General features: G+C 50.9%; 1 protein-coding gene across 2 annotated transcripts in view; it reads left to right on the forward strand.

Moving 5' to 3' along the window:
- Positions 1 to 23,132, forward strand: part of atg4b (autophagy related 4B, cysteine peptidase) — a 151,109-nt gene that overhangs the window by 113,384 nt on the left and 14,593 nt on the right. For both annotated transcript variants that reach the window (XM_072474933.1, XM_072474934.1), the window contains exons 7-10: positions 6,276 to 6,355; positions 16,006 to 16,211; positions 19,871 to 19,949; positions 20,576 to 20,721. In XM_072474933.1, the coding sequence (XP_072331034.1) occupies positions 6,276 to 6,355; positions 16,006 to 16,211; positions 19,871 to 19,949; positions 20,576 to 20,721 (511 nt within the window). The remainder of the gene's footprint in view (positions 1 to 6,275; positions 6,356 to 16,005; positions 16,212 to 19,870; positions 19,950 to 20,575; positions 20,722 to 23,132) is intronic.

The following is a 23,132-nucleotide window of genomic DNA, read 5'->3' on the forward strand; positions in this document are numbered from 1 at the left end:
CTGAGTATTCACAGCTCTTTGCTGTAGAGAATTCCAAAGCTTCTCAATCTTTTGATTAAAGAGATTTCTTTCTCATCTCAGCCCTAAACCCCTGACCTATTATAATCCTGGGTTCAAGTCAAAAAGCAAGATTGAGAGTGACCTCTCCGGTTTCTTCAACGAGCTTAAATTTCCACTACCTGTGACTGCTGAAGCCAATCTGGCACAACTGTTTGAAAACCAGCTGTCCCTACCAGCAAAATAGCTTAATAGTAACTTTTTGGTACGACTCGGTTAGGGACCAGTAATTTTTTTGTTTCAAAGCGACAAAGTTGAGATGCAATGTATTTACTTAGAGAATAAAGCCACAAGATTCCATGGTTTCTGAAAGCAGCACGGTAGCATTGTGGTTAGCACAATTGCTTCACAGCTCCAGGGTCCCAGGTTCAATTCCTGGCTTGGGTCACTGTCTGTGCGGAGTCTGCACATTCTCCCCGTTTGTGCGTGGGTTTCCTCCGATGCTCCGGTTTCCTCCCACAGTCCAAGATGTGCAGGTTAGGTGAATTGGCCATTCTAAATTGCCCTTAGTGTCCAAAATTGCCCTTAGTGTTGGGTGAGGTTACTGGGTTATGGGGAAAGGGTGGAGGTGTGGACCTTGGGTAGGGTGCTCTTTCCAAGAGCCGGTACAGACGCGATGGGCCGAATGGCCGCCTCCTGCACTGTAAATGCTATGATCTATGATCTAAACTTTATTGTATAAGTCAGAAAAGTAATACAATTTACAACATCTATTTTGACTCAACATGAGGTACCTGTCAGTTAACAGGCAAACTGTGATCGAACACCCAACACTGCACAATAAATGGCAGGTGCGACCAAGACAGATCCCACAGATTTCTTTGCAACCTATTCGGGCATTACACAATCTCGTTAAATTCTGTCTACCTTATGAGGGATCCCACAACTTTATTCTTCCCTTCCAAAAATCCAGCCTTGGAATCCCCCCTCAAAAATCATTCCAACTTGGACTTGCTTCAATGACTGGCCACTTCCCAGGGTTTGAATCTCTTCTCCTGAGACTACATTCACCTAGATTCCCAAGATTGCACTGCAGTGCAGACCAACAGAATCAACTTTCTGCTCTTCAACTTCACCGAGCAGAACACCACTTCTCCAAAGGATTACCGTTGCCACAACAGCCTGCAACAGGGAATCAATCACCAACCTTCTGCTGACTTTTCAGTTCTCCAGTTCTATGTCTATCTGTGATCTTTGATCAGTAGGACTTGCCTTGCAGTATCAAATAAACTTAAAAAAAATATTTTTATTGGTATTTGGAGTTAGATACAAAAATGAGTTTTGCATGTAAAAGACAATGCAACAACAATAATAACAAAAAATAGAAGCAACACGATTTGAGCCCTTCGCTGTCACCATAACCGTGACTGGGGCTCCAATACAATTTACATTTACCTCTTTACAGTAGTGTTTGGTTTTTACAGTGATTCAACAGGTTTCAACTGGGGCTCCTACCACTGGCATTCGGGGTTGAACTCAGTTTTACCCACAGATATAGTTGGGATCCTGCCCCTTGCTCGCCAGTAGACTCTGTTCTGTTGGGGGAGGGGAGAGGAGGTCCCGCTCCCCCCTTGAGTTTGAGTTTTTGAGGAAGGGTGGGTTGCCCCTATTTCTCCCTGTGTGGAAGAGGTCGGTGATTACTCCAGTGGGTGGCCCGCCTCCCCATTCTCTCCCTATTCTTTGCAAGCTCCTCTCCCTCTAGGCGACCTTCTCTGCACCCCCCTTTTCTGCCCCTCATCCCCACCCTGGCTAGCTCCCCCCCCCCCCTTCCACACCCCCTTCCCCTGTCCCGGCCCGGTTGGCTGCTGGTTGCAAACAGGTCTGTGAAGAGGCTTGTGAATTTGTTCCATGTTGTGGAATCTCTCCTCAGACCCTCTTATTTAAAATTTCATTTTTTCCAGCCTCAGGAATTTCTGGCAGATCTGAAAGCCATTTCAAGGTCTGGAGTGGCGCGGCCGACTTCCACCTTCGAAGTCTCCTTGCTGGTTATCAATGAGGCAAAGACCAGGGCATCCGCCCCCTTCTCAGTCCAGAGCTCTGGATGCTCTAACACCCTGGACATAGCCTCGAAGAAGGCAATCCAGAATTCCCTGAGTCTGGGGCAGGACCTGAACATGTGGATGTGGTTGGCTGGGCCCACCCTGACACCATTCACATTTGTCCTCAACCTCTTGGAAGAACCCGCTCATATGCACCTTGGTAAGGTGTGCTCTGTGCACTACCTTGAGCTGCATCAGGCTTATCCCGGCACAGGAAGAGGTGGATTCTGTGCTGCGCCTCGACTATCTCCATTCCGATTTCCTCGCCATGCTTCAATCTGGTATCGTCTAGTGGAGTCCTGACCTTTTCTACAAGCCGTTTTTAAATGTTGCCTCATTTGTCATCTACTAACCAATCCAGCCCTATCATTGAGTCCAGTAATATGTGTCTGGGTCTCTGGGGGACCGTTTATGTTATGGAGACAGTTAAGCAGCAGGAGATATCTTAAGCTCGTTCCCTTTTCGGAGTTGGAGCCTCTCTGTAAGTCTCCCCCAGTGTCGGCAGTCTGCTGTACAGGTACATGTCCTCTGCTGTCAGTGCCCCCCCCCCCCCCCCCCCCCCCACCCCCGGCACAATGTCCCAAACGTGATGTCTATCCTCACTAGTGTGAGCCTGTCGCTGTTGCAGATGTCTGTGGATATCGCGCCATGGTCAAAGTGGCGTCTGAACTGGTTCCACATCCTTAGGGTGGCTACTACCACTGGGCTACTGGAGTGTGTGTGTTTGTATGGGGGTGTGGGGGTAGATGAGAAGACTCTTTCCCAGGTTGAGTTTGTAACCCGAGAAGGTGCCGAACGTCCTAAGGAGTTTGGTTATCTTTCCCATACTGGCTAGGGTGTTCAACTTGGGGGGTAGATCAGAAAACTCTTTCCCAGGTTGAGTTTGTAACCTGAGAAGGTGCTGAACTTCCTAAGGAGTTTGGTTATCTTTCCCATACTGGCTAGGGTGTTCAACATGTAGAAAAGCAGGTTATCTGCATAGAGTGAGACTCCATGCTCTACACCCCCTCTCCAAATGCCCATCCACCAATCCGCTGATCTAAGAGCACTAGCCAGCAGCTCAATTGCCAGCGCGAACAGGAGCGGGAAAGCAGTAACCCCTGCCTCGTTCTCCTGTGCAGCCGTAAGTACTCGGAGCTGGTTGAGTTTGTCCATACGCTAGCCATAGGAGCGCTGTACAGGAGTTTCACTCACGTGGTGAACTCTGCTCAAAATCCAAACTGTTCAAGCACCTCCATGAGGTACCTCCATCCTATTCTATCGAAGGCTTTCTCAGTGTCCAGGACGATCACCTCTGATGTCCTCTCCCCAGATTGGGTCATTAATACGTTCAGCAGGCGTCTGATGTTTGCTGTTAGTTGTCTGCCCTAACAAACCAGGTCTGATCTTCCACGATCGCTTCTGGGAGGCAACTCTCAAGTCGCCTCGCCAATGCTTTCGCTAAGATTTTCGCGTCAGTATTTAAGAGAGAGATGGTTTGTATGATCCACACTCTGTTGGGTTTTGTCCTTCTTGGGGATCAAAGAGATCGAAGCCTGTGCCAGCGTAGGTGGCAGGGCCCCCTTCGACAGTGAGTCGTTGAACATCTGCCACAAGTGCGGGACCAGCGCTCCTGAGAATTGTTTGTAAAAGTCTACCGGAACCCACCCGGTCCCAGCGCTCTCCCTGATTGCATGTTGATGCACTCCACGATTTTGCCCTGCCCTCGGAGTGCTTCCAGTGCCTGTTTCCTGTTCTCCCCTACCACTGGTATATCAGTCTGTTGAGGAACAATTCCATCCCCGAGACCCCTCAATAAATGTTTGTAAAGATCTTATTGACCTTGTTTGAATCTACTACCATCCTGCCATTGCTGTCCCTAACTTGAGCTATCTCTCTTGCAGCCGCTTGTTTTCCTAACTGTTGTGCCAGCATGCGACTGGCCTTGTCTCTACGTTCGTAAAAGGCCCCCAGTACCTGGCAGAGCTGGTGGACTGCCTTCCATGTGGAGAGCAGATCAAATTCCATCTGCAACTTTCCACCAGCAGTTCCACAGTGGGGGCCATGGAGTACTGCCGGTCCACCTCCAGTATGGGGTCGATCAACCGCTGCTTGGCTTTCCTTTCCTGCCCCTAAGGATACTATAGGCTATAATTTTGCCCCCCTTCACCGCCTTCAGTGCCTCTCAGAATGTGGAGGGTGAGGCCTCCTTGCTCTGGTTGCAGGATACGTAATCATTGATGGTTTGGGATCTTTTCAAACAAAATTCCTTATCAGCGAGGAGAGCTGCATCCAGCCTCCATGGGGGCAATGGGCCCATCCCTTCTCCAACCACACGCTAATGAAGTGCCACATGTGGTCGGAGATTACAATCGCCGAGTATTCTGCCTTTGTTACCCTCTTACCACAAAAAGTCTATCCGAGAGTGGGCCTTATGCACGTGGGAGAATTATTTTTCTCTTGGGCGGTGAAACCTCCAAGGGCCCCCCCCAATCTGCTCCATAAAGGTGTTCAATTTGCGTGCCATGCCTGACACGTTACCTGTCCTGGAGTTGGGCCTGTCCAGTGTTGGGTTCTGCACACATGATTAGTTGGTAGATGTCCATATGTTTTGAGCATATCTAAGGCTGAGGGGTTTTTGAAGGGGTTTGCTGATGTCACTGCTAACATCATTGCAGTGTTAATGTATCCTACTTGTGACACTAATAAAGATTATTATTATTATTAGTCTATTCAATCGCCACATATGACTATCCCACAATCCAGGAATCGGTCAGATTAAACTTTGGTGCACTCCCTTTAGACAATTAAATCCTTCCTTAGGTAATGAGACCAAAGCTATATACAGTACCTAAGGCGTGGTCTTGGCAAGACCCTATGCAATTGCAGTAAGACTTCTTTGCTCCTCCACTCTAATCCCATTGCAGCAAAAGTGAACATCATTTCCTTTCCTAATTGATGCTGTACCTGCATGTTAAAGGCTTACCATATATGAATACAATGCGGAAAAGTGTGAGGTCATGCACTTGGAAGGAGAAATGCTGGCATAGACTATTTTCTGAATGGGTAAATGCTTAGGAAACCAGAAGCCAAAAGGGACTTGGGAGTCCTTGTTCAAGATTCTCTTAAGATTAATGTGCAGGTTCAATCGGCAGTTAGGAAGGCAAATACAATGTTAGCATTCATGTCGAGAGGGCTAGAAATCAAGACCAGGGATGTACCTCTGAGGCTGTATAAGGCTCTGGTCAGATCCCATTCGGAGTATTGTGAGCAGTTTTGGGCCCCATATCCAAGGAAGGATGTACTGGCCTTGGAATGGGTCCAGAGGAGGTTCGCAAGAATGAGCTCTGGAATGAAGAGCTTGTCGTATGAGGAACGGCTGAGGACTCTGGGCCTGTACTCGTTGGAATTTAGAAGGATGAGGGGGGATCTTATTGTAACTTACAAGATACTGCGAGGCCTGGATTGAGTGGACGTGGAGAGGATGTTTCCACTTGTTGGAAAAACTAGAAGCAGAGGAATCAATCTCAGGCTAAAGGGACAAACCTTTAAAACAGATGAGGAGGAATTTCTTCAGCCAGAGGGTGGTGAATCTGTGGAACTCTTTGACAAATACATGGATAGGATGGGTGTAGAGGGATACGGTACAAGGACGTGCTGGGGGTTTTGGCCAAGGATGGTATCATGACTGGGACAGGCTTGGAGGGCCGAAGGGCCTGTTCCTATGCTGTATTGTTCTTTGAAAACTGTCTGCCGTTTATTAATAACAGTAAGAAGTCTTACAACACCAGGTTAAAGTCCAACAGGTTTGTTTCGATGTCACTAGCTTTCGGCGCTCTGAAAGCTAGTGACATCGAAACAAACCTGTTGGGCTTTAACCTGGTGTTGTAAGACTTCTTACTGTGCTCACCCCAGTCCAATGCCGGCATCTCCACATCATGTTTATTAATAAAGTAGGGAAGGGTGCAATGACTGCACACTTAGCGGGTAAGGGAGGAGTGGATGTGACGATCACATAACATTGGTGAGTAACGACAGAAGATGAAATAGCTCGGTAGTTGCTTTGGACCAGCTATTTCTGCATAGGCTGGGAATTGAACATGGCACCTGGTCTGCCTGGTTCAGTGTGTGACCAGGTGCGTGCACTTACTTTTTTTGTCCTGGTTCAGGGTGATTAACAATATTCATTGTTTCTTTTAGGAAGCTCACATTCTTTGACAACTGGAGCTCGTTAGCAGTTCATGTTGCGATGGATAACACAGTAATAATTGACGACATCAGTAAGTGCTAGCATGGGGTTGAATCTATAAAATTTTGTGTTCCTGATTACCTTCCTGGGGTTGATCTCTACTGTGAATGTTACAATCTCTGTTAATAGCCTTCCTCCCTCAAGTGGAAGAAAGTAGGCCCGAGCCCCATTCCTGTGCAGCACTGAGGGAATCTTTTGAATTACCTGTTAAACAGGGGAGTTGCTTGTCACTATGATTTAGTTTGATCCTGTGGTTTTATATGAGGAAAGTGAGGGCCAACACTTGGCCAACTTTTCTTCCTAAAGTTACGCTAGCATAAGTAGATTAACTACTATTATATCCATTATATTTAGGATCCTACTGTCTGCACAAGACTTTGCCAACATAAGTCACTGCACTTCAGAATAGTTTATTGACTGTAAAACATTTTTCAGAAATGTGATGTAGTGGTCTTTAGACAGATTCCTTCATGAGTTAAAAAGAGACAGCAATGGCCACCTCACCCTGTCTTGTAGTCTGTATAATATATTGAAAATCTTTGTCAACTTTCTCATCCATTCTTATGTTTATAATAGAAACTTCCTATTAAACTTGTTGTTTATAATTCCATGGGGGACTGGAGCACCAAATTTTCCTTTTCTCAGCTCTTCATCTTGCACTACAGATAACTCCTGCTGTAACTAACTCTTGTTTCTGTTACCTTAATCATGAAATAAAACCCAAAATATTCAACACAATGACGACTCTGGATTATGTCTGCATGCCCCGATCCAATTATTCCCTGCCCTCTGACCTCATTTCACTTGCACAGCTCATGATTATTTAACATCTCACTGCAGTGCCACAGGGGATTAACTATTGGTTTATGAGTGTAGTTGAATAATAAACAAGAAAATCCATATCCCAGGAGAAGCTTTGATCCAACCATGTGTGTTCATAATTTAATGCAATCACCACAGCACTGTGGGCAGCTGTGGTTTATTGCTCTTTCAATGCAAACGTATAAAAGGTGTAGCCAGCTTCTGTATGATAAAATTGTGAACTTGCAACAGGAATACATTGTGATGTTTAATGGTGCACTGGTGAATATGGTGCATTCTTTTTGCTCCCCTTTCTTCCTGTCTCTCCGAAAAACTGACGTACTAATCTATGGACGCACTCCTTTTCTTCCTCCCTCGTCTTCCCATCACTCACTCCACCACCCCCCATGGATCGCCAAGTGGCCATTCTTAATGCACAAACCTGGGCATTGAGTGTCATACAGCTAGTCAACCCGATCCTGCTCGTGGTTCTTTTTTTTTTAAACAAACAATTTTAATGAGGTATTTTTGGCATTACAAACAACCACAGTATAAAAATAGAGTATAGAATCATAGAATTTACAGTGCAGAAGGAGGCCATTCGTCCCATTGAGGCTGCACCGGCTCTTTGAAAGAGCACCCTACCCAAGCCCACACCTCCACCCTATCCCCATAACCTAGTAATCCCACCCAACACTATGGGCAATTTTGGACACTAAGGGCAATTTAGCATGGCCAATCCACCTAACCTGCACATCTTTGGACTGTGGGAGGAAACCGGAGCACCCGGAGGAAAGCCATGCACACACGGGGAGAACGTGCAGACTCCGCACAGACAGTGACCCAAGCCGGGAATCGAACCTGGGACCCTGGAGCTGTGAAGCAATTGTGCTAACCACCATGCCACCCTACAAAGAACAATAGTCATAGTGCAACCGCCGACATCCGTAAACCCCCTACTCTATGCTACCCTAGCCCCTCCCGCTGACGATTAATTCTCCGCAAAGAAGTCAATGAATGGTTGCCACCTCCGGTCGAACCATGACACTGACCCTCTCAAGGCGAACTTGATCTTTTCCAGGCCGAGAAAACTCGCCATGTCGGTTAACCAGGCCTCCGACTTCGGAGGCTTAGAATCCCTCGAAGCTAGTAATATCCGTTGCCGGGCCACCAAGGAGGCAAAGGCCAGAACATCTGCCTCTTTCTCCTCCTGGACACCCGGATCTTCCAACACCCCAAAAATCACTACCCCTGAACTCATTTCCACCCTTGGCTTCAATACTCTGGACATGACGTCCGCAAACCCCTGCCAGTATCCCCTAAGTTTTGGGCATGCCCAGAACATGTGGACATGGTTCACTGGTCCACCTGCACATTTTACACACTTGTCTTCCACCCCCAAAAATCTGCTCATCCGGGCTTCAGTCATGTGCGCCCGGTGCACCACCTTGAATTGGATCAAGCTAAGCCTTGCGCATGTGGCGGTCACGTTGACCCTGCTCAATGCGTCCACCCATAGTCCGTCCTCCATCGCACTCCCCAGTTCCTCCTCCCACTTACGCTTCAGCTCCTCTATCTGCGTCTCCTCCGCCCCCATTAATTATTTGTAGATGTCCGAGACGCTCCCCTCCCCCACCCATCCCCTGGACACTACCCTATCCTGAATCCCTCTTAGTGGCAGGAGTGGGAAGGACGGTACCTGCCTGCACAGAAAGTCACTCACCTGTAGATATCTGAAGTCATTCCCTGCTGTCAGCCCGAACTTCTCCTCCAGCACCCTTAAGCAACACTCCCTTCCAGAAACATGACCCCCATCTTCTCAATCCCCGCCCTTTGCTATACCCAAAATCCCCCATCTAGCTCCCCGGAGTAAACCGGTGGTTGTCACATATTGGGGACCAAACCGATGCACCCACTGCACCAACGTACCTCCTCCACTGACCCCAGATCCTCAGGGCCGCCACCACCACGGGACTGGTGGAATATCTCGCCGGCGGGAATGGCAGAGGTGCCGTTATCAGCGCCCCCAAGCTGGTGCCCCTACATGAAGCTGCCTCCATCCGCTCCCAAGCCGCCCCCGTCCCCACCACTTATCATCGCAATATTAGCCGCCCAGTAATAATTACTAAATTTTGGAAGGGCAAGCCCCTCCTCCCGCCGATTCCTCTCGAGCATCACCTTTTTCACCCGTTGGGACTTACCCGCCCAAACAAAACCCAAAATAGTTTTGTTGATTCTCTTAAAAAAGGACCGCGGGATGAAAATCGGGAGGCATTGGAACACAAATAAAAATCTCGGTAGGACCGTCATCTTAACCGTCTGCACCCTCCCAGCCAGTGACAGCGGCATCCCATCTCCGAAACTCGCCCCTCATCTGCTCGACCAACCGGGACAAATTCAACTTGTGTAACCGGCCCCAGTCGCGCACCACTTGTATCCCCAGATATCTAAAGTTGTCCCCCACTAACCTGAACGGTAACTCCCCCAGGCGACCCTCCTGACCTCTTGCCTGTACTACAAACATCTCGCTCTTTGTCATATTCAGTTTGTATCCCGAAAACCGGCCAAATTCCCCCAGAATCGCCATAATCTCCCTCATCCCTGCCCTAGGATCTGCTACATAGAGGAGTAGGTCATCCGCGTACAGCGATACCCTATGCTCCAACCCCCCGCCCCACCCTAACCAGCCTTTTCCAACCCCTTGAAGCTCTCAGAGCAATTGTCAGTGGCTCTATGGCTAACGCAAACAGCAGTGAGGAGAGGGGACATCCATGTCTTATCCCCCGGTGCAGCATAAAATAGTCCGAGGTCATCCTGTTCGTCCTTACACTAGCCTCCGGGGCCTGGTACAACAACCTAACCCAGTAGATAAAGCCCCTACCAAACCCAAACCATCCCAGCACCTCCCATAGATAGTCCCACTCCACCCGGTCGAACGCCTTCTCCGCATCCATGGCCACAACTACCTCAACTTCCCTTCTCTCCGGGGGCATCATAATCACATTAAGCAGCTTTCTTATATTGGCCACCAACTGCCTACCCTTGACAAATCCGGTTTGTTCCTCCATAATCACCTCCGGCACACAATCTTCAATCCTGGAGGCCAACACTTTGGCCAGCAGCTTAGCGTCCACATTAAGCAGCGAGATCAGCCTATAGGACCCACACAGCTCCGGGTTCTTGTCCCGCTTCAATATTAACAAAATGGTGGCCTGTGACATCGTTGGGGGCAGCACCCCTCTATCCCTCGCTTCATTAAAAAGCTTGACAGGCAACGGCCCTAATATGTCCGAAAATTTCTTGTAAAATTCCCCCGGGAACCCGTCCGGCCCGGGGCTTTACCCGACTGCATTGCCTTCAAGCCCTCAGATATTTCTTCGGCTCTAATTGGAGCCCCCAACCCATCCACCAGCTCCCTGCCCACCCTTGGGAAAGTCAGCCCGTCCAGAAAGCGTCTCATCTCCTCAGGCCCCATGGGAGGGTTCTGAGCGATAGAGTCCGCTGTAAAAGTCCCTGAACGCCCTGTTTAACCCAGCCAAATCCCCTACCAGGTTCCCATCTCCGTCGACCCTCTTCCTCAACTGCTGTGCCAGCATTCTGCTGGCCTTCTCCCCATATTCATAAAACGTCCCACTCGCCTTTCTAAGCTGCTCCACTGCCTTGCCCGTGGACAGCACTCCGAAATCAGCCTGCAGCATCCGACGTTCCCTTAATACTTCCATCCTCGGGGTCACCGCATACCTCCTATCTATCCGTAAGATCTCCTTGATCAGTCGGTCCGTCTCTGCCCTATCCGTCCTGTCCCTATGAGCTTGGATTGAGATCAGCTCCCCTCTCACCACTGCCTTCAGCGCCTCCCAGACCACTGCTGCTGAGACTTCCCCCCCCCCTGGCCGTTGACCTGCAGGTAGTTCTGCATGCACTTCCTTACCCTCTCGCACACCGCCTCATCCGCCAGCAATCCCACGTCCAATCGCCATTTCGGGTGCTGGAAGCACACCTCACTAACCTGCAGTTCCACCCAATGTGGGGCATGATCCGAAATAGTGATGGCCGAGTATCCCACGTCCACCACCCCCGCCAGCAGATCCCTACTCAAAATGAAAACGTCAATCCGGGAGTACACTTTATGTAATGCGAGTAGAAAGAGAACTCCCTAACTGTTGGCTGCCTAAACCTCCATGGGTCGACCCCTCCCATCTGCTCCATGAACCCTATCAGCTCCTTTGCCATTGCTGGCACCCTCCCCGTTTTCGAACAAGACAGGTCCTGGCCGGGGTCGATAACTGTATTAAAATCCCCTCCCATCACCAGCTTATACGAGTCCAAATCTGGTATCTTCCCCAGTACCCTCTTTATGGATTCAACATCGTCCCAGTTTGGCGCATACACGTTAACCAATACCACCTTCCTCCCCTCCAGCTTACCGCTCACCATGACATAACGCCCCCCCCTCCGTCTGAGACTATACTACTCGCCGGGAATTGCACCCGCTTATTAATTAAAATCGCCACCCCTCTCGTCTTGGTATCCAGCCCCAAATGGAAGACCTGACTGACCCAGCCCTTCCTCAGCCTAACTTGATCCGCTACTTTCAGGTGTGTTTCCTGCAGCATCACCATGTCTGCCTTCAGGGCCCTCAGGTGCGCAAACACACAGGCCCTCTTGACAGGCCCATTCAACCCTCTAACATTCTAGGTGATCACCGCCCCCCGCCCTCGCCGATCAGCCATCCCCCTTCCTGGGCTGCCCCCAGCCCATGTGCCGTGCCTCCATCGGCCCGCCTCCAGGCAGCCCTTATCCGTGACCTCTCTGTCCGCAGACCTAGGTCCCTCCCTCGTCATCAGAGTAACTCCCCTCTTCCCCCCCCCCCCCCTAGCAACATCACCCTGTAACATAACTTCTGCCCTGTATTGAACCTATACACACACACCCACTGTGCTTCCGTAGTCTAGCTCACCCAGCTAGCCTGGTGGCCCTCACCTCCGGCGCCAAAAGTCTCCCACCTATTGTTCCCTATTCCCCTCCCCTCGCCCATCGAAACCACTTCTCTCATCAAACCAAAACCGAACAATCTCCTAATTACCAAAGGAGACAGCCCAAAACAGACAAAAGACCCCCACAAAGAACCCCCCCAATAGTGCAACTTAAAGTAATACAGAATAAGAAGCCCCCATCAAAACACCGAAAACCCAACAAAAAACAAATAACTTTTACTCCCCATCTTTATCAAAGCTTCAAAAACAGAAAAAAGACAACAATCAAACCACATATACATCGTTCAAGAAAAGAGAAAGATACTGCCACTTAAGTCCGAAAAGTTCTCAGTTCTGCGCGAGACCCTTCTTCTTGGCAAAGTGCATCGCCTCTTCGGGTGATTCAAAATAGTGGTGCTGGTCCTCGTGTGACCCAAAGGCGCGTCGGGTAGAGGAGCCCGAATTTCACCTTCTTCTTAAACAGGATCTCCTTCACTTGCCTGAAGCCTGCCCTTCTTCTGGCCACCTCCACGCTCAGGTCCTGATAGACGGGCAATATGCTATTGTCCCACTTGCAGCTCCTGGTACGCTTGGCCCACTGGAGAACGCACTCCTTATCCAAAAATCTGTGGAACCGAACCACCATCGCCCTTGAAGGGTCCCCCAGCCATGGCTTCCTCACCATCGCCCTGTACGCCCTGTCCACCTCCAGCGGTCGGGGAAAAGCCCCTCCCCCAAAAGCTTCTGGAATATACTCGCCACAAAAGCGCCAACCCTAACCCTAACCAGCCCCCTCAGCCCCTTCAGGGAGACCGACAATTCTTAAGTTCTGCTGGCGCGCTCTGTTCTCCCGACCTTCCACCTTTTCTAATAGCCTCTTCTGCTGATCCTTCAGCATCCCCACCTCCACGCTCAGGTCCTGATAGACGGGCAATATGCTATTGTCCCACTTGCAGCTCCTGGTACGCTTGGCCCACTGGAGAACGCACTCCTTATCCAAAAATCTGTGGAACCGAACCACCATCGCCCTTGAAGGGTCCCCCAGCCATGGCTTCCTCACCATCGCCCTGTACGCCCTGTCCACCTCCAGCGGTCGGGGAAAAGCCCCTCCCCCAAAAGCTTCTGGAATATACTCGCCACAAAAGCGCCAACCCTAACCCTAACCAGCCCCCTCAGCCCCTTCAGGGAGACCGACAATTCTTAAGTTCTGCTGGCGCGCTCTGTTCTCCCGACCTTCCACCTTTTCTAATAGCCTCTTCTGCTGATCCTTCAGCATCCCCACCTCCAGCTCAACCACCACTTGGTGCTCCTCCTGGTCCGCCAGCACTTTCTCCAACTTCTGGATCGTCCGATCCTGGGCATCCAGCCTGTATTCCAGCCGATCGATCGACTCCTTTATAGGGTCGAGACAGTCTCGTTTCTGTCTGGCAAAGCCCTCATGGATGACCTGCAATCAGCTCCTCCATCAATGGCTGGGCCGTCGCAGCAGGGGTCCGAACATCACCCATGTTATCTTCAGCAGCCACTTCTACCCAGCCCTTGCTTATCTTTCTATTTCTTCCTTTACGGTCCCCTGGGGTTCTCCGTTCCATGCACCGCTGTGTGGATCCAGTGCCTAAATGTCCGCACCTTCAAAGCCAAAACTCAAAACCACGAAAAAGTCGGGGAAAAGGTCCAAAAGCCCAGCCAGAGCGGGAGCCACCAAGTGTGCGACTTACTCCCTCATAACCACCACCGGAAGAGACTCCTGCTCGTGGTTCTTGCTTACCTGCTTGCTTAGGGTGCCAGAGGCTAATTGGGAGAAATTGTTTTTACATAGCATCCTTGGGAGTCCAAAAACACTTTACATATTAAGTGCTTTGAAGGTGTAATCATTATTGTAATGTAGCCAATTTCCACAATTGATCTCCTAAAATCTCATAGCCAGCATGGTGATAAATTACTAGATATTGTCTTAATAGTGTCAATTGATACATTTTTTTAAATTTATTGGACGTTGGCATCGCTGGCTGGGTCAGCACTTATTGACCATTCCAAATTGGCCTTGAACTGAGTGGCTTGTTGGGCCATTTAGAGGGCATTTATATTGGCCGTGTACCAGAAGAATTCTCCAGTTCTCGAATAGGATCATAGGATCTTTTCCATCAGCCTGAGAAGGCGGACAGGGCCTTGGTTTAGCATCTTGTTTGGCAGATGCCAGCCCCACACTCCATGAGCACTGCACTGAAGAGTCAGTCCAGATTCTGTGCTCTAGCCTCTAGAGTGGGCCATGAACTCATAACTTTTTCACTCAAAGGCGAGAGTGCTACGGCTGCACCAAGGTTAATCGCTTTTGTCTAACCTCTAAAGGATTGTTTTTTTGTCCACTTACAAATAAATAATTTTTGAACGTTTGTATTTCTCCTTTCAATGCTTAGACTAGCCTCCCTACTAAGCAATTTTAGTATTAATAGGTATAGAGTGCAGTGCCAAAGTGAGGTGAGAAACTCTGGTCAATCAGGAAATAATTTCTGGTTGACATCAAGCTTGGGCTTAATCTGTCGGTTATACTTGGTCCAAGATCCTAATAGAAACAAATGGACCTTCATAAATTCAACATGGAACCTCTTGTATCAAGAATCATCCTGAGCTTTTTTTTTCTCCTTGTTCAATTCCCCATCAAATGTATTTTAAAGTTTTGGTTCCTTGATAGGATACAGCTCCATAATCGACAATCACACACAGTTGACCAGTTGACCATTATTTCATCAGACCTTCGACAATGGTGTTGGTGTGCTTTTGCTGCCAATGGGTCATCAAAGCTGTACTTAATCTTGGTCTCACAATGGCAAAAGTTATGGGGCTTGCTGAACAGCCATCATGAGCACAAATTTGACTCATTTTCCGCTCCTTAACATAGAGAGTTGGGATCAGTTGTTGTGTCCCATTGTTGCTATGGCGAAGAGGTCCATTCTGGCACCTACTGATCAACTCAGATGTGTGTGTATCCAACAAATTAATGGAAGAGCCATTTATATATTTACCCTCAATCATATCTGTGCAAACAAAAATCATAGTTCTTTTCTCCAACTGGAAGATCACTTTACCTCCTGAATGAACCCAAGTTAGTGATTACTTAATATCAGGTAGACTTTGAAGTCTTAAAGGGAGACATTGTGGTTCTCTGTCCTCTCTCATGGTAGCAGTCAGATATCCTGATGGTGCCTCTAAGGCAGCAAAGCCTATTTGCTGTTGAGTATACTCTGCATAGATTCAAACATGAGCTTAGAGATTGATACTATTAAATAAACACACAACTTTTTGTCAGTCATTGCAGCACAGAAAGAGGCCATTCAGCCAATCAAATGCTTATTAATGATGTCCCATCCCATCTAATGGTCCAAAAAAAAAGCAAATTACTGCGGATGCTGGAATCTGAAAAGAAAGAGAAAATGCTGGAAAATCTCAGCAGGTCTGGCAGCATCTGTAAGGAGAGAAAAGAGCTAACGTTTCGAGTCCGATGACTCTGTCAAAGCTTTGACAAAGAGTCATCGGACTTGAAACGTTACCTCTTTTCTCTCCTTACAGATGCTGCCAGACTTGCTGAGATTTTCCAGCATTTTCACTTTCCCATCTAATGGTCAATATGGTGAACAGATGCTGTCGCAACAGAGATACTTGTTTGACACCTCAAGCCACATTTGCTAATCAGAGTTCCTATCCGTTACCCTGACTCTGTCTCCTTCCACTCGGTCAGTTTCGAAGCAGGTCAATAATATGCCTCCAATTTCAATAGCTTCAGCTTCAGCTACTAGTCTCGTTGGGGCACTTTATCAAATATCTTCTGTTGTTGGTGCTGCGTCTAGACAGGGATGGGACAGGATGAAGCAGGCTATCACCAGTTTCACATCTTGTTTTGTAACAGAGATGTTGTGCAAGTCTGAGAGTCCATGTGCGGGGGCAGCAGCAGCAGCAGCATTCCCACAAACTGATGGTCCGAGGCCGTTCAATGGGTATCCATCAGGTGCAAATTGCTCAGAAGACACATTGGCATGGAAACCATTAGTGTTGCTAATACCGCTAAGGCTTGGACTCAGCGAGATCAATGAAGCTTACATCAAAACACTAAAGGTATAGTTGTTTCCCCCTGGCAGAAGGCAGTGGACTTGTAATAAGAAGGAAAATAAATGTGAATGCTGGAAATCTATAATCTAATTTTTCAGCACAGAAACAGACCATTCTGACCAAAGGTGTTTGTGTTCTGCACAGCCCCACTGTGACTGTGGTAAACTAACCCTCCTTAGCTTCCCCGACCTGCCTGAAGCCTGTACTATCAAACCATCCTGCTCCACTGTCTCCGCTGGGTGGGAATGTACTCACATGGTTCCATTTGTATCTATCTAATCATAGCCAGAGTATCACTTGCAGTGGCTTCCGTTCCCATTCTTGCACCATTATCTCCCGAATCTCCCAACCATCTGCCCTTGATCCCCTTCCTATTTGTCATCAACATGCTACACTAGAGTAACATCATCTTAAAATGCATCAGATTCCCAGTATGCTGCCTCCACTCCGCTCTATCTCTCTGCTGCCTCTGATTTGTCTCACTGCTTGATTAGCATATATGAGATGAGCAAGAATTTCCTCCAGGTAAATATTAGGAAGCCGATGTCATTGGTCCCTGCCGCTAACTCTATTCTCGAGCCACTGACTGCATCCCTCCTATCACAGACCTTCACTTTCCTCTCCCTGCTTGTCAGGTCGTCAATCATTCCAGTGCTGAAAGTCATCAACCTGAAACATTAACTCTGCTTCTCTCCCCACAGATGCTGACTGTTTCCAGCATTTTCTATTTTTATTATTGATTTTATGGTGTGAGGCTGAAGCATACTATTGCAATCTTGGCATCCTATTTGACCCTGAGCTGAACTTCTGATTCCATATCTATAATAATAATCGCTTATTGTCACAAGTAGGCTTCAGTGAAGTTACTATGAAAAGCCCCTAGCCGCCACATTCTGGTGCCTGTTCGGGTGGGGGGGGGGGGGGGCGGTACGGGAATTGAACCTGTGCTGCTGTCTTGTTCTGCTTTACAAGCCAGCTGTTTAGCCCACTGTGCTAAACCAGCCCCTGGTTTACTCTACTCCACCCCAGAACCACTAATTTGACTTTCATAGCATTGGCCATCTCTGCCTAGCCTTGTTATATCTGTTGATGAAACCTTCATCCATGCTTCTGTTCAGAGTTTATGTTCCTATGCTCTTCTTGTGCCATCTAACTTATACCCCCTGTAACTAGAGCTAAATCAAAATGCTGTTGCTCTATTACATCTTGGACCAAACCCTGTTCACTGCCTTGATACACCGCCCCCCTCACACACGTGTTGGCTCCTGCCCTGCGCCCCCCGCACGCATAATCTTCTGCCTTGTGCCCCCTGCACACGTCGTCATCTGCCCTGTGGCCACTGCGCTCATTCTCTTCTGCCCTGTGCCCCCTGTGCGCGTTGTCTTCCGCCCTGTGACTCCTGAGCACGTCGGCTTCTGCCCTGTGGCCACCACAAGCATCATCTTCCGCACTGTGCCCCCCGTCCGCCCTCTGTCCACTGCGCGCGTCGCCTTCCGCCCTGTGTCCACCGCGCGCGTCAGCTTATGCCCTGAGCCCCCTGCGCGTGCATCGTTTTCTGCTCTGTGTCCCCGTGCACGTCATCTTCTGCACTGTGGCTCCTCAGCGCGTGTCCGCCCTGTGCACCCTGCACGTCGTCTTCTGCCCTGTGCCCCCCCCGCGCAGGTTGCCTACTGCCCTGTGGCCCCCCCCCTCCCCCGCACGGGTTGCCTTCCTCCCTGTGCCCCCCGTCCACATCGCCTTCCTCCCTGTGCCCCCCGCACGCGTCGTCCTCCTCACTGTGACCCCCGCACGCGTCGTCCTCCTCACTGTGACCCCCGCACGCGTCGCCTTCCTCCCTGTGCCCCCCGCACGCGTCGCCTTCCTCCCTGCACCCTCTGCACGCGTCGCCTTCCTTCCTGTGCTCCCCCGTCCGCGTCGCCTTCCTCCCTGTGCCTCCTGCATGCGTCGCCTTCCTCCGTGTGCCCCCCGCGCACGTCGCCTTCCTCCCTGTACCCCCCGCGCACGTCGCCTTCCTCCCTGTGCCGCCCCGTCCGCATCACCTTCCTCCCTGTGCCCCCTGTCCGTGTTGCCTTCCTCCCTGTGCCCCCCGCACGGGTTGCCTTCCTCTATGTGCCCCCCATCCGCGTCGCCTTCCTCCCTGTGCCCCCTGTCCGCGTCGCCTTCCTCCCTGTGCCCCCTGTCCGTGTTGCCTTCCTCCCTGTGCCCCCCGTCCGCGTCGCCTTCCTCCCTGTGCCCCCCGTCCGCATCGCCTTCCTCCCTGTGCCCCCTGTCCGTGTTGCCTTCCTCCCTGTGCCCCCCGCACGGGTTGCCTTCCTCTATGTGCCCCCCGTCCACGTCGCCTTCCTCCCTGTGCCCCCTGTCCGCGTCGCCGTCCTCCCTGTGCCCCCGCACACGTCGCCTTCCTCCCTGTGCCCCCCGCGCACGTCGCCTTCCTCCCTATGCCCCCCGTCCGCATCGCCTTCCTCCCTGTGCCCGCCGCGCACGTCGCCTTCCTTGCTGTGCCCCCCGTCCGCATCGCCTTCCTCCCTGTGCCCCCTGTCCGTGTTGCCTTCCTCTCTGTGCCCCCCGCACGGGTTGCCTTCCTCTATGTGCCCCCCGTCCGCGTCGCCTTCCTCCCTGTGCCCCCCGTCCGCATCGCCTTCCTCTCTGTGCCCCCTGTCCGTGTTGCCTTCCTCCCTGTGCCCCCCGCACGGGTTGCCTTCCTCTGTGCCCCCGTCCGCGTCGCCTTCCTCCCTGTGCCCCCTGTCCGCGTCGCCTTCCTCCCTGTGCCCCCGCACACGTCGCCTTCCTCCCTGTGCCCCCCGCGCACGTCGCCTTCCTCCCTATGCCCCCCCGTCCGCATCGCCTACCTCCCTGTGCCCGCCGCGCACGTCGCCTTCCTTGCTGTGCCCCCCCGTCCGCATCGCCTTCCTCCCTGTGCCCCCTGTCCGTGTTGCCTTCCTCCCTGTGCCCCCGCATGGGTTGCCTTCCTCTATGTGCCCCCCGTCCGCGTCGCCATCCTCCCTGTGCCCCCTGTCCGCGTCGCCTTCCTCCCTGTGCCCCCCGCACACGTCGCCTTCCTCGCTGTGCACCCCGCGCACGTCGCCTTCCTCCCTGTGCCCCCCGTCCGCATCGCCTTCCTCCCTGTGCCCCCTGTCCATGTTGCCTTCCTCCCTGTGCCCCCCGCACGGGTTGCCTTCCTCTATGTGCCCCCCGCCCACGTCGCCTTCCTCCCTGTGCCCCCTGTCCGCGTCGCCTTCCTCCCTGTGCCCCCCGGGCACGTCGCCTTCCTCCCTGTGCCCCCTGTGCATGTCGCCTTCCTCCCTGTGCCCCCCCGCGCACGTTGCCTTCTGCCCTGTGGCCCCCACCCCTGCGCGCGTGGCCTTCCGCCCTGTGGCACCCCCCCCCCCCCCCCGGGTTGTCATCCGCCCTGTGCTCCATCACGCGCCTCGTCATCTGCCCTGTGCCCCCCAGTGTCTTCCGCCCTGCGCCCCTCACACCTCGAATTCTGACCTGTGCTCCCCGTGTTACTCGCTCCCCCTGCGTGTGGTCGTCTGCCCTGTCTAGTCTCTCTGCCGCCAGCGTACGTTGCCACCTGTCCCTCTCTTACCCGCCCCCCCCCCCCCCTTTTTATTTCCTCTTGCCTTCATTTATGCTTCAATCACTAACTTCCATTTCTTTTTCAGAAGTGCTTCATGATGCCACAATCCCTCGGAGTCATCGGTGGAAAACCCAACAGTGCCCATTATTTTATTGGATATGTAGGTCAGTCAGTGCTGAAATGCACCGTACCTCCAGTCCATCGCGAAAGACCTTGTAAATTTTTAGTGCAGTGGGAACTTTAGAAGGATTTGCTTTAAACTGGTCAGCAGTGCGGTCAAAACTATGCAGTGAAATGGCAGGGGGTGGGTAAATGTCAGACCAAGTGGGATGCAAGCTTTCCCCATCGTACCTTTACTGAGTGTCCTCTGGGTCACCATCAGCAATGCCAGAAGAATCTGCTGGTAAAGTAGCTTTACCTTCTGAATTGTACTTAGAAACTACCTAATAAAGGAGTGACATTATACGGCAAATATGTTTCCAAAGTATTCTCAGTTGATGAGCATAACTGGCTCCTTATTTTTGTGTGTGTACAGCAAACAGATACATCCCTTGGTGTTTAACTCAATCTCCTCAAATACTAGTGTTGTATACAAATTAACTAATGATTACTTCTACAAATAATGCTAACTATTGCGATTGTATCTGGCTTTGTTTCTGACAGATACTACAAATTGTACACACACACACGTCCAGAAGTGTTACCAAAAAGTCACATTAAAACCTTGATTTCCAAGCCTTGTAAATGGATCCTTTTTCATAAAAATTAAAAATTCCTCTGTGTTTTGCAGAAAATGAGCTTATCTACCTCGACCCACACACAACACAACCTGTGGTGGAGCCACTTGATGACTTCTCTATACCAGACGAGAGCTTCCACTGTCAGCACCCTCCTTGTAGAATGAACATCTGTGACCTGGACCCTTCCATCGCAGTGGTATGTGCACCATCTTAATGATGGCCAAGAACAAAAACACTTTTGCTAATCCTGTATAGCCAGTTTGAGGTTTATAAGGATCACTCTGCAGTGCTTTGGGTGGCAATGGGCTGTCAGACAGGCAACTAGCAGTCAGGAATTACAGATGATCTTTGAAGGCACCATGAATAATTCATCAATGATGGTAGTTACTGCTGAACAAAAGATAAGAAAATCTGAAGGGAGAGAAATCCTGGGCCCCGGTGCTTCTCCGGTTCCTGGGTCCCTTATTCCCCTCCCGCACGATAATCTTCCCCCTTTCAAGATTCACAAATCGATTCACCCAAAAAAATCGCAGAAAGGTCTCAGTAAAATGATAATGCCCATTTGTTGACACCTAGTTACAAATATTGGCTGATATATATGCAGCAAGAATCATTAATAATGAAGAGCAGTAATGAGATGCAGTGTTAGCTTGTGTGCCCTCCCACCTCAGCACTCCGCCCTTCCACCTCAGTACTCCGCCCTCCCACCTCAGCACTCCGCCCTTCCACCTCAGTACTCTGCCCTCCCACCTCAGTACTCCGCCCTCCCACCTCAGTACTCCGCCCTCCCACCTCAGTACTCCGCCCTCGCACCTCAGTACTCTGCCCTCCCACCTCAGCACTCCGCCCTCTCACCTCAGCACTCCGCCCTCCCACCTCAGTACTCTGCCCTCCCACCTCAGTACTTTGCCCTCCCACCTCAGTACTTTGCCCTCCCACCTCAGTACTTTGCCCTCCCACCTCAGTACTTTGCCCTCCCACCTCAGTACTTTGCCCTCCCACCTCAGTACTTTGCCCTCCCACCTCAGTACTTTGTCCTCCCACCTCAGCACTCCGCCCTCCCACCTCAGTACTTTGCCCTCCCACCTCAGTACTTTGCCCTCCCACCTCAGTACTTTGCCCTCCCACCTCAGCACTCCGCCCTCCCACCTCAGTACTCTGCCCTCCCACCTCAGTACTTTGCCCTCCCACCTCAGCACTCCGCCCTCCCACCTCAGTACTTTGCCCTCCCACCTCAGTACTTTGCCCTCCCACCTCAGTACTTTGTCCTCCCACCTCAGCACTCCGCCCTCCCACCTCAGTACTTTGCCCTCCCACCTCAGCACTCCGCCCTCCCACCTCAGTACTCTGCCCTCCCACCTCAGTACTTTGTCCTCCCACCTCAGCACTCCGCCCTCCCACCTCAGTACTTTGCCCTCCCACCTCAGTACTTTGCCCTCCCACCTCAGTACTTTGTCCTCCCACCTCAGCACTCCGCCCTCCCACCTCAGTACTTTGCCCTCCCACCTCAGTACTTTGCCCTCCCACCTCAGTACTTTGCCCTCCCACCTCAGTACTCTGCCCTCCCACCTCAGTACTTTGCCCTCCCACCTCAGTACTTTGCCCTCCCACCTCAGTACTTTGCCCTCCCACCTCAGTACTTTGCCCTCCCACCTCAGTAATTTGCCCCCCCACCTCAGTACTCCTCCCTCCCACCTCAGTACTCCTGTTGCTCTTTCTAGCTTTAGTCTATTTGCTCTGTTTACGTCACCTTTGCTCATGAGTCGCCAGGTATCTTTATGACACCGCCACGTGGTTCAAGTTCAGGTTATGATTAATAATACAGCACACCGCCTAGTAAGGATTAAAACAACGGTCATTTATTATATACAACAAGCAATATTAATGCCCTAATACTACTATTTATATAATAAACCTATCACTACTGGCCAATACTTAACTTTAGGAAGAGCCCACCAGGTCAGGGAAACGAATGGCTTGTCCAATCAAATCTGGCCCGCGGGATTCAAAAGGCTGCTACAGGTCGGTGGCTAGGTGTCTCTACCGGATAGCGATCGTTGGATTCAAACTTACAGTTGCCGGTGGCTGGTCTTGCGAAGGTCTCGAGCAGGCGAAGAGGAGAGAGAGAGAGATCTGAACTTGGACCCTCACTTTTATAGGGCCCAGGGGCTTCCCGCCTCCCGGGGCGGCCCTTGATCCTGAGTCCCAAGTGATTGGATTCTGTCCCCAATCTCTGGGGTCCATGTGTCCAATGGGGAGGCGATTCCTCGATCGGGGGGTGGTCGCTCACCTGTCTTTGTTTCAGCCACTGCAGGCGCCAACAGGTCTGGCCCGGCATTCAATTGCTAATATGTTGCAATTGTTCCCGGGGATAGCCGATTTAACTGTGGATGTCTGAATAGATTGGCTGCAAACAGTCCTGAATGCAACTGCGAATACCTGGGTTGATGGGCTGTTGATAGCCCTGAGTATCGATCTGGGCTACCTTCCCAGGGCCGAATATGCAAAACTGTCTGCAGCTGCCTGCTTGTGTCTTCTTGGCTGCTTTTCCCAGCAGTCTTTCGGGTTAGCCGTTTTAAACTGGGTTTTGGCCAGATTAATTGGAAC

The sequence above is a fragment of the Scyliorhinus torazame genome, chromosome 14 (assembly GCF_047496885.1).
Source record: "Scyliorhinus torazame isolate Kashiwa2021f chromosome 14, sScyTor2.1, whole genome shotgun sequence".
In the NCBI taxonomy this organism is placed as follows: Eukaryota; Metazoa; Chordata; class Chondrichthyes; order Carcharhiniformes; family Scyliorhinidae; genus Scyliorhinus; species Scyliorhinus torazame.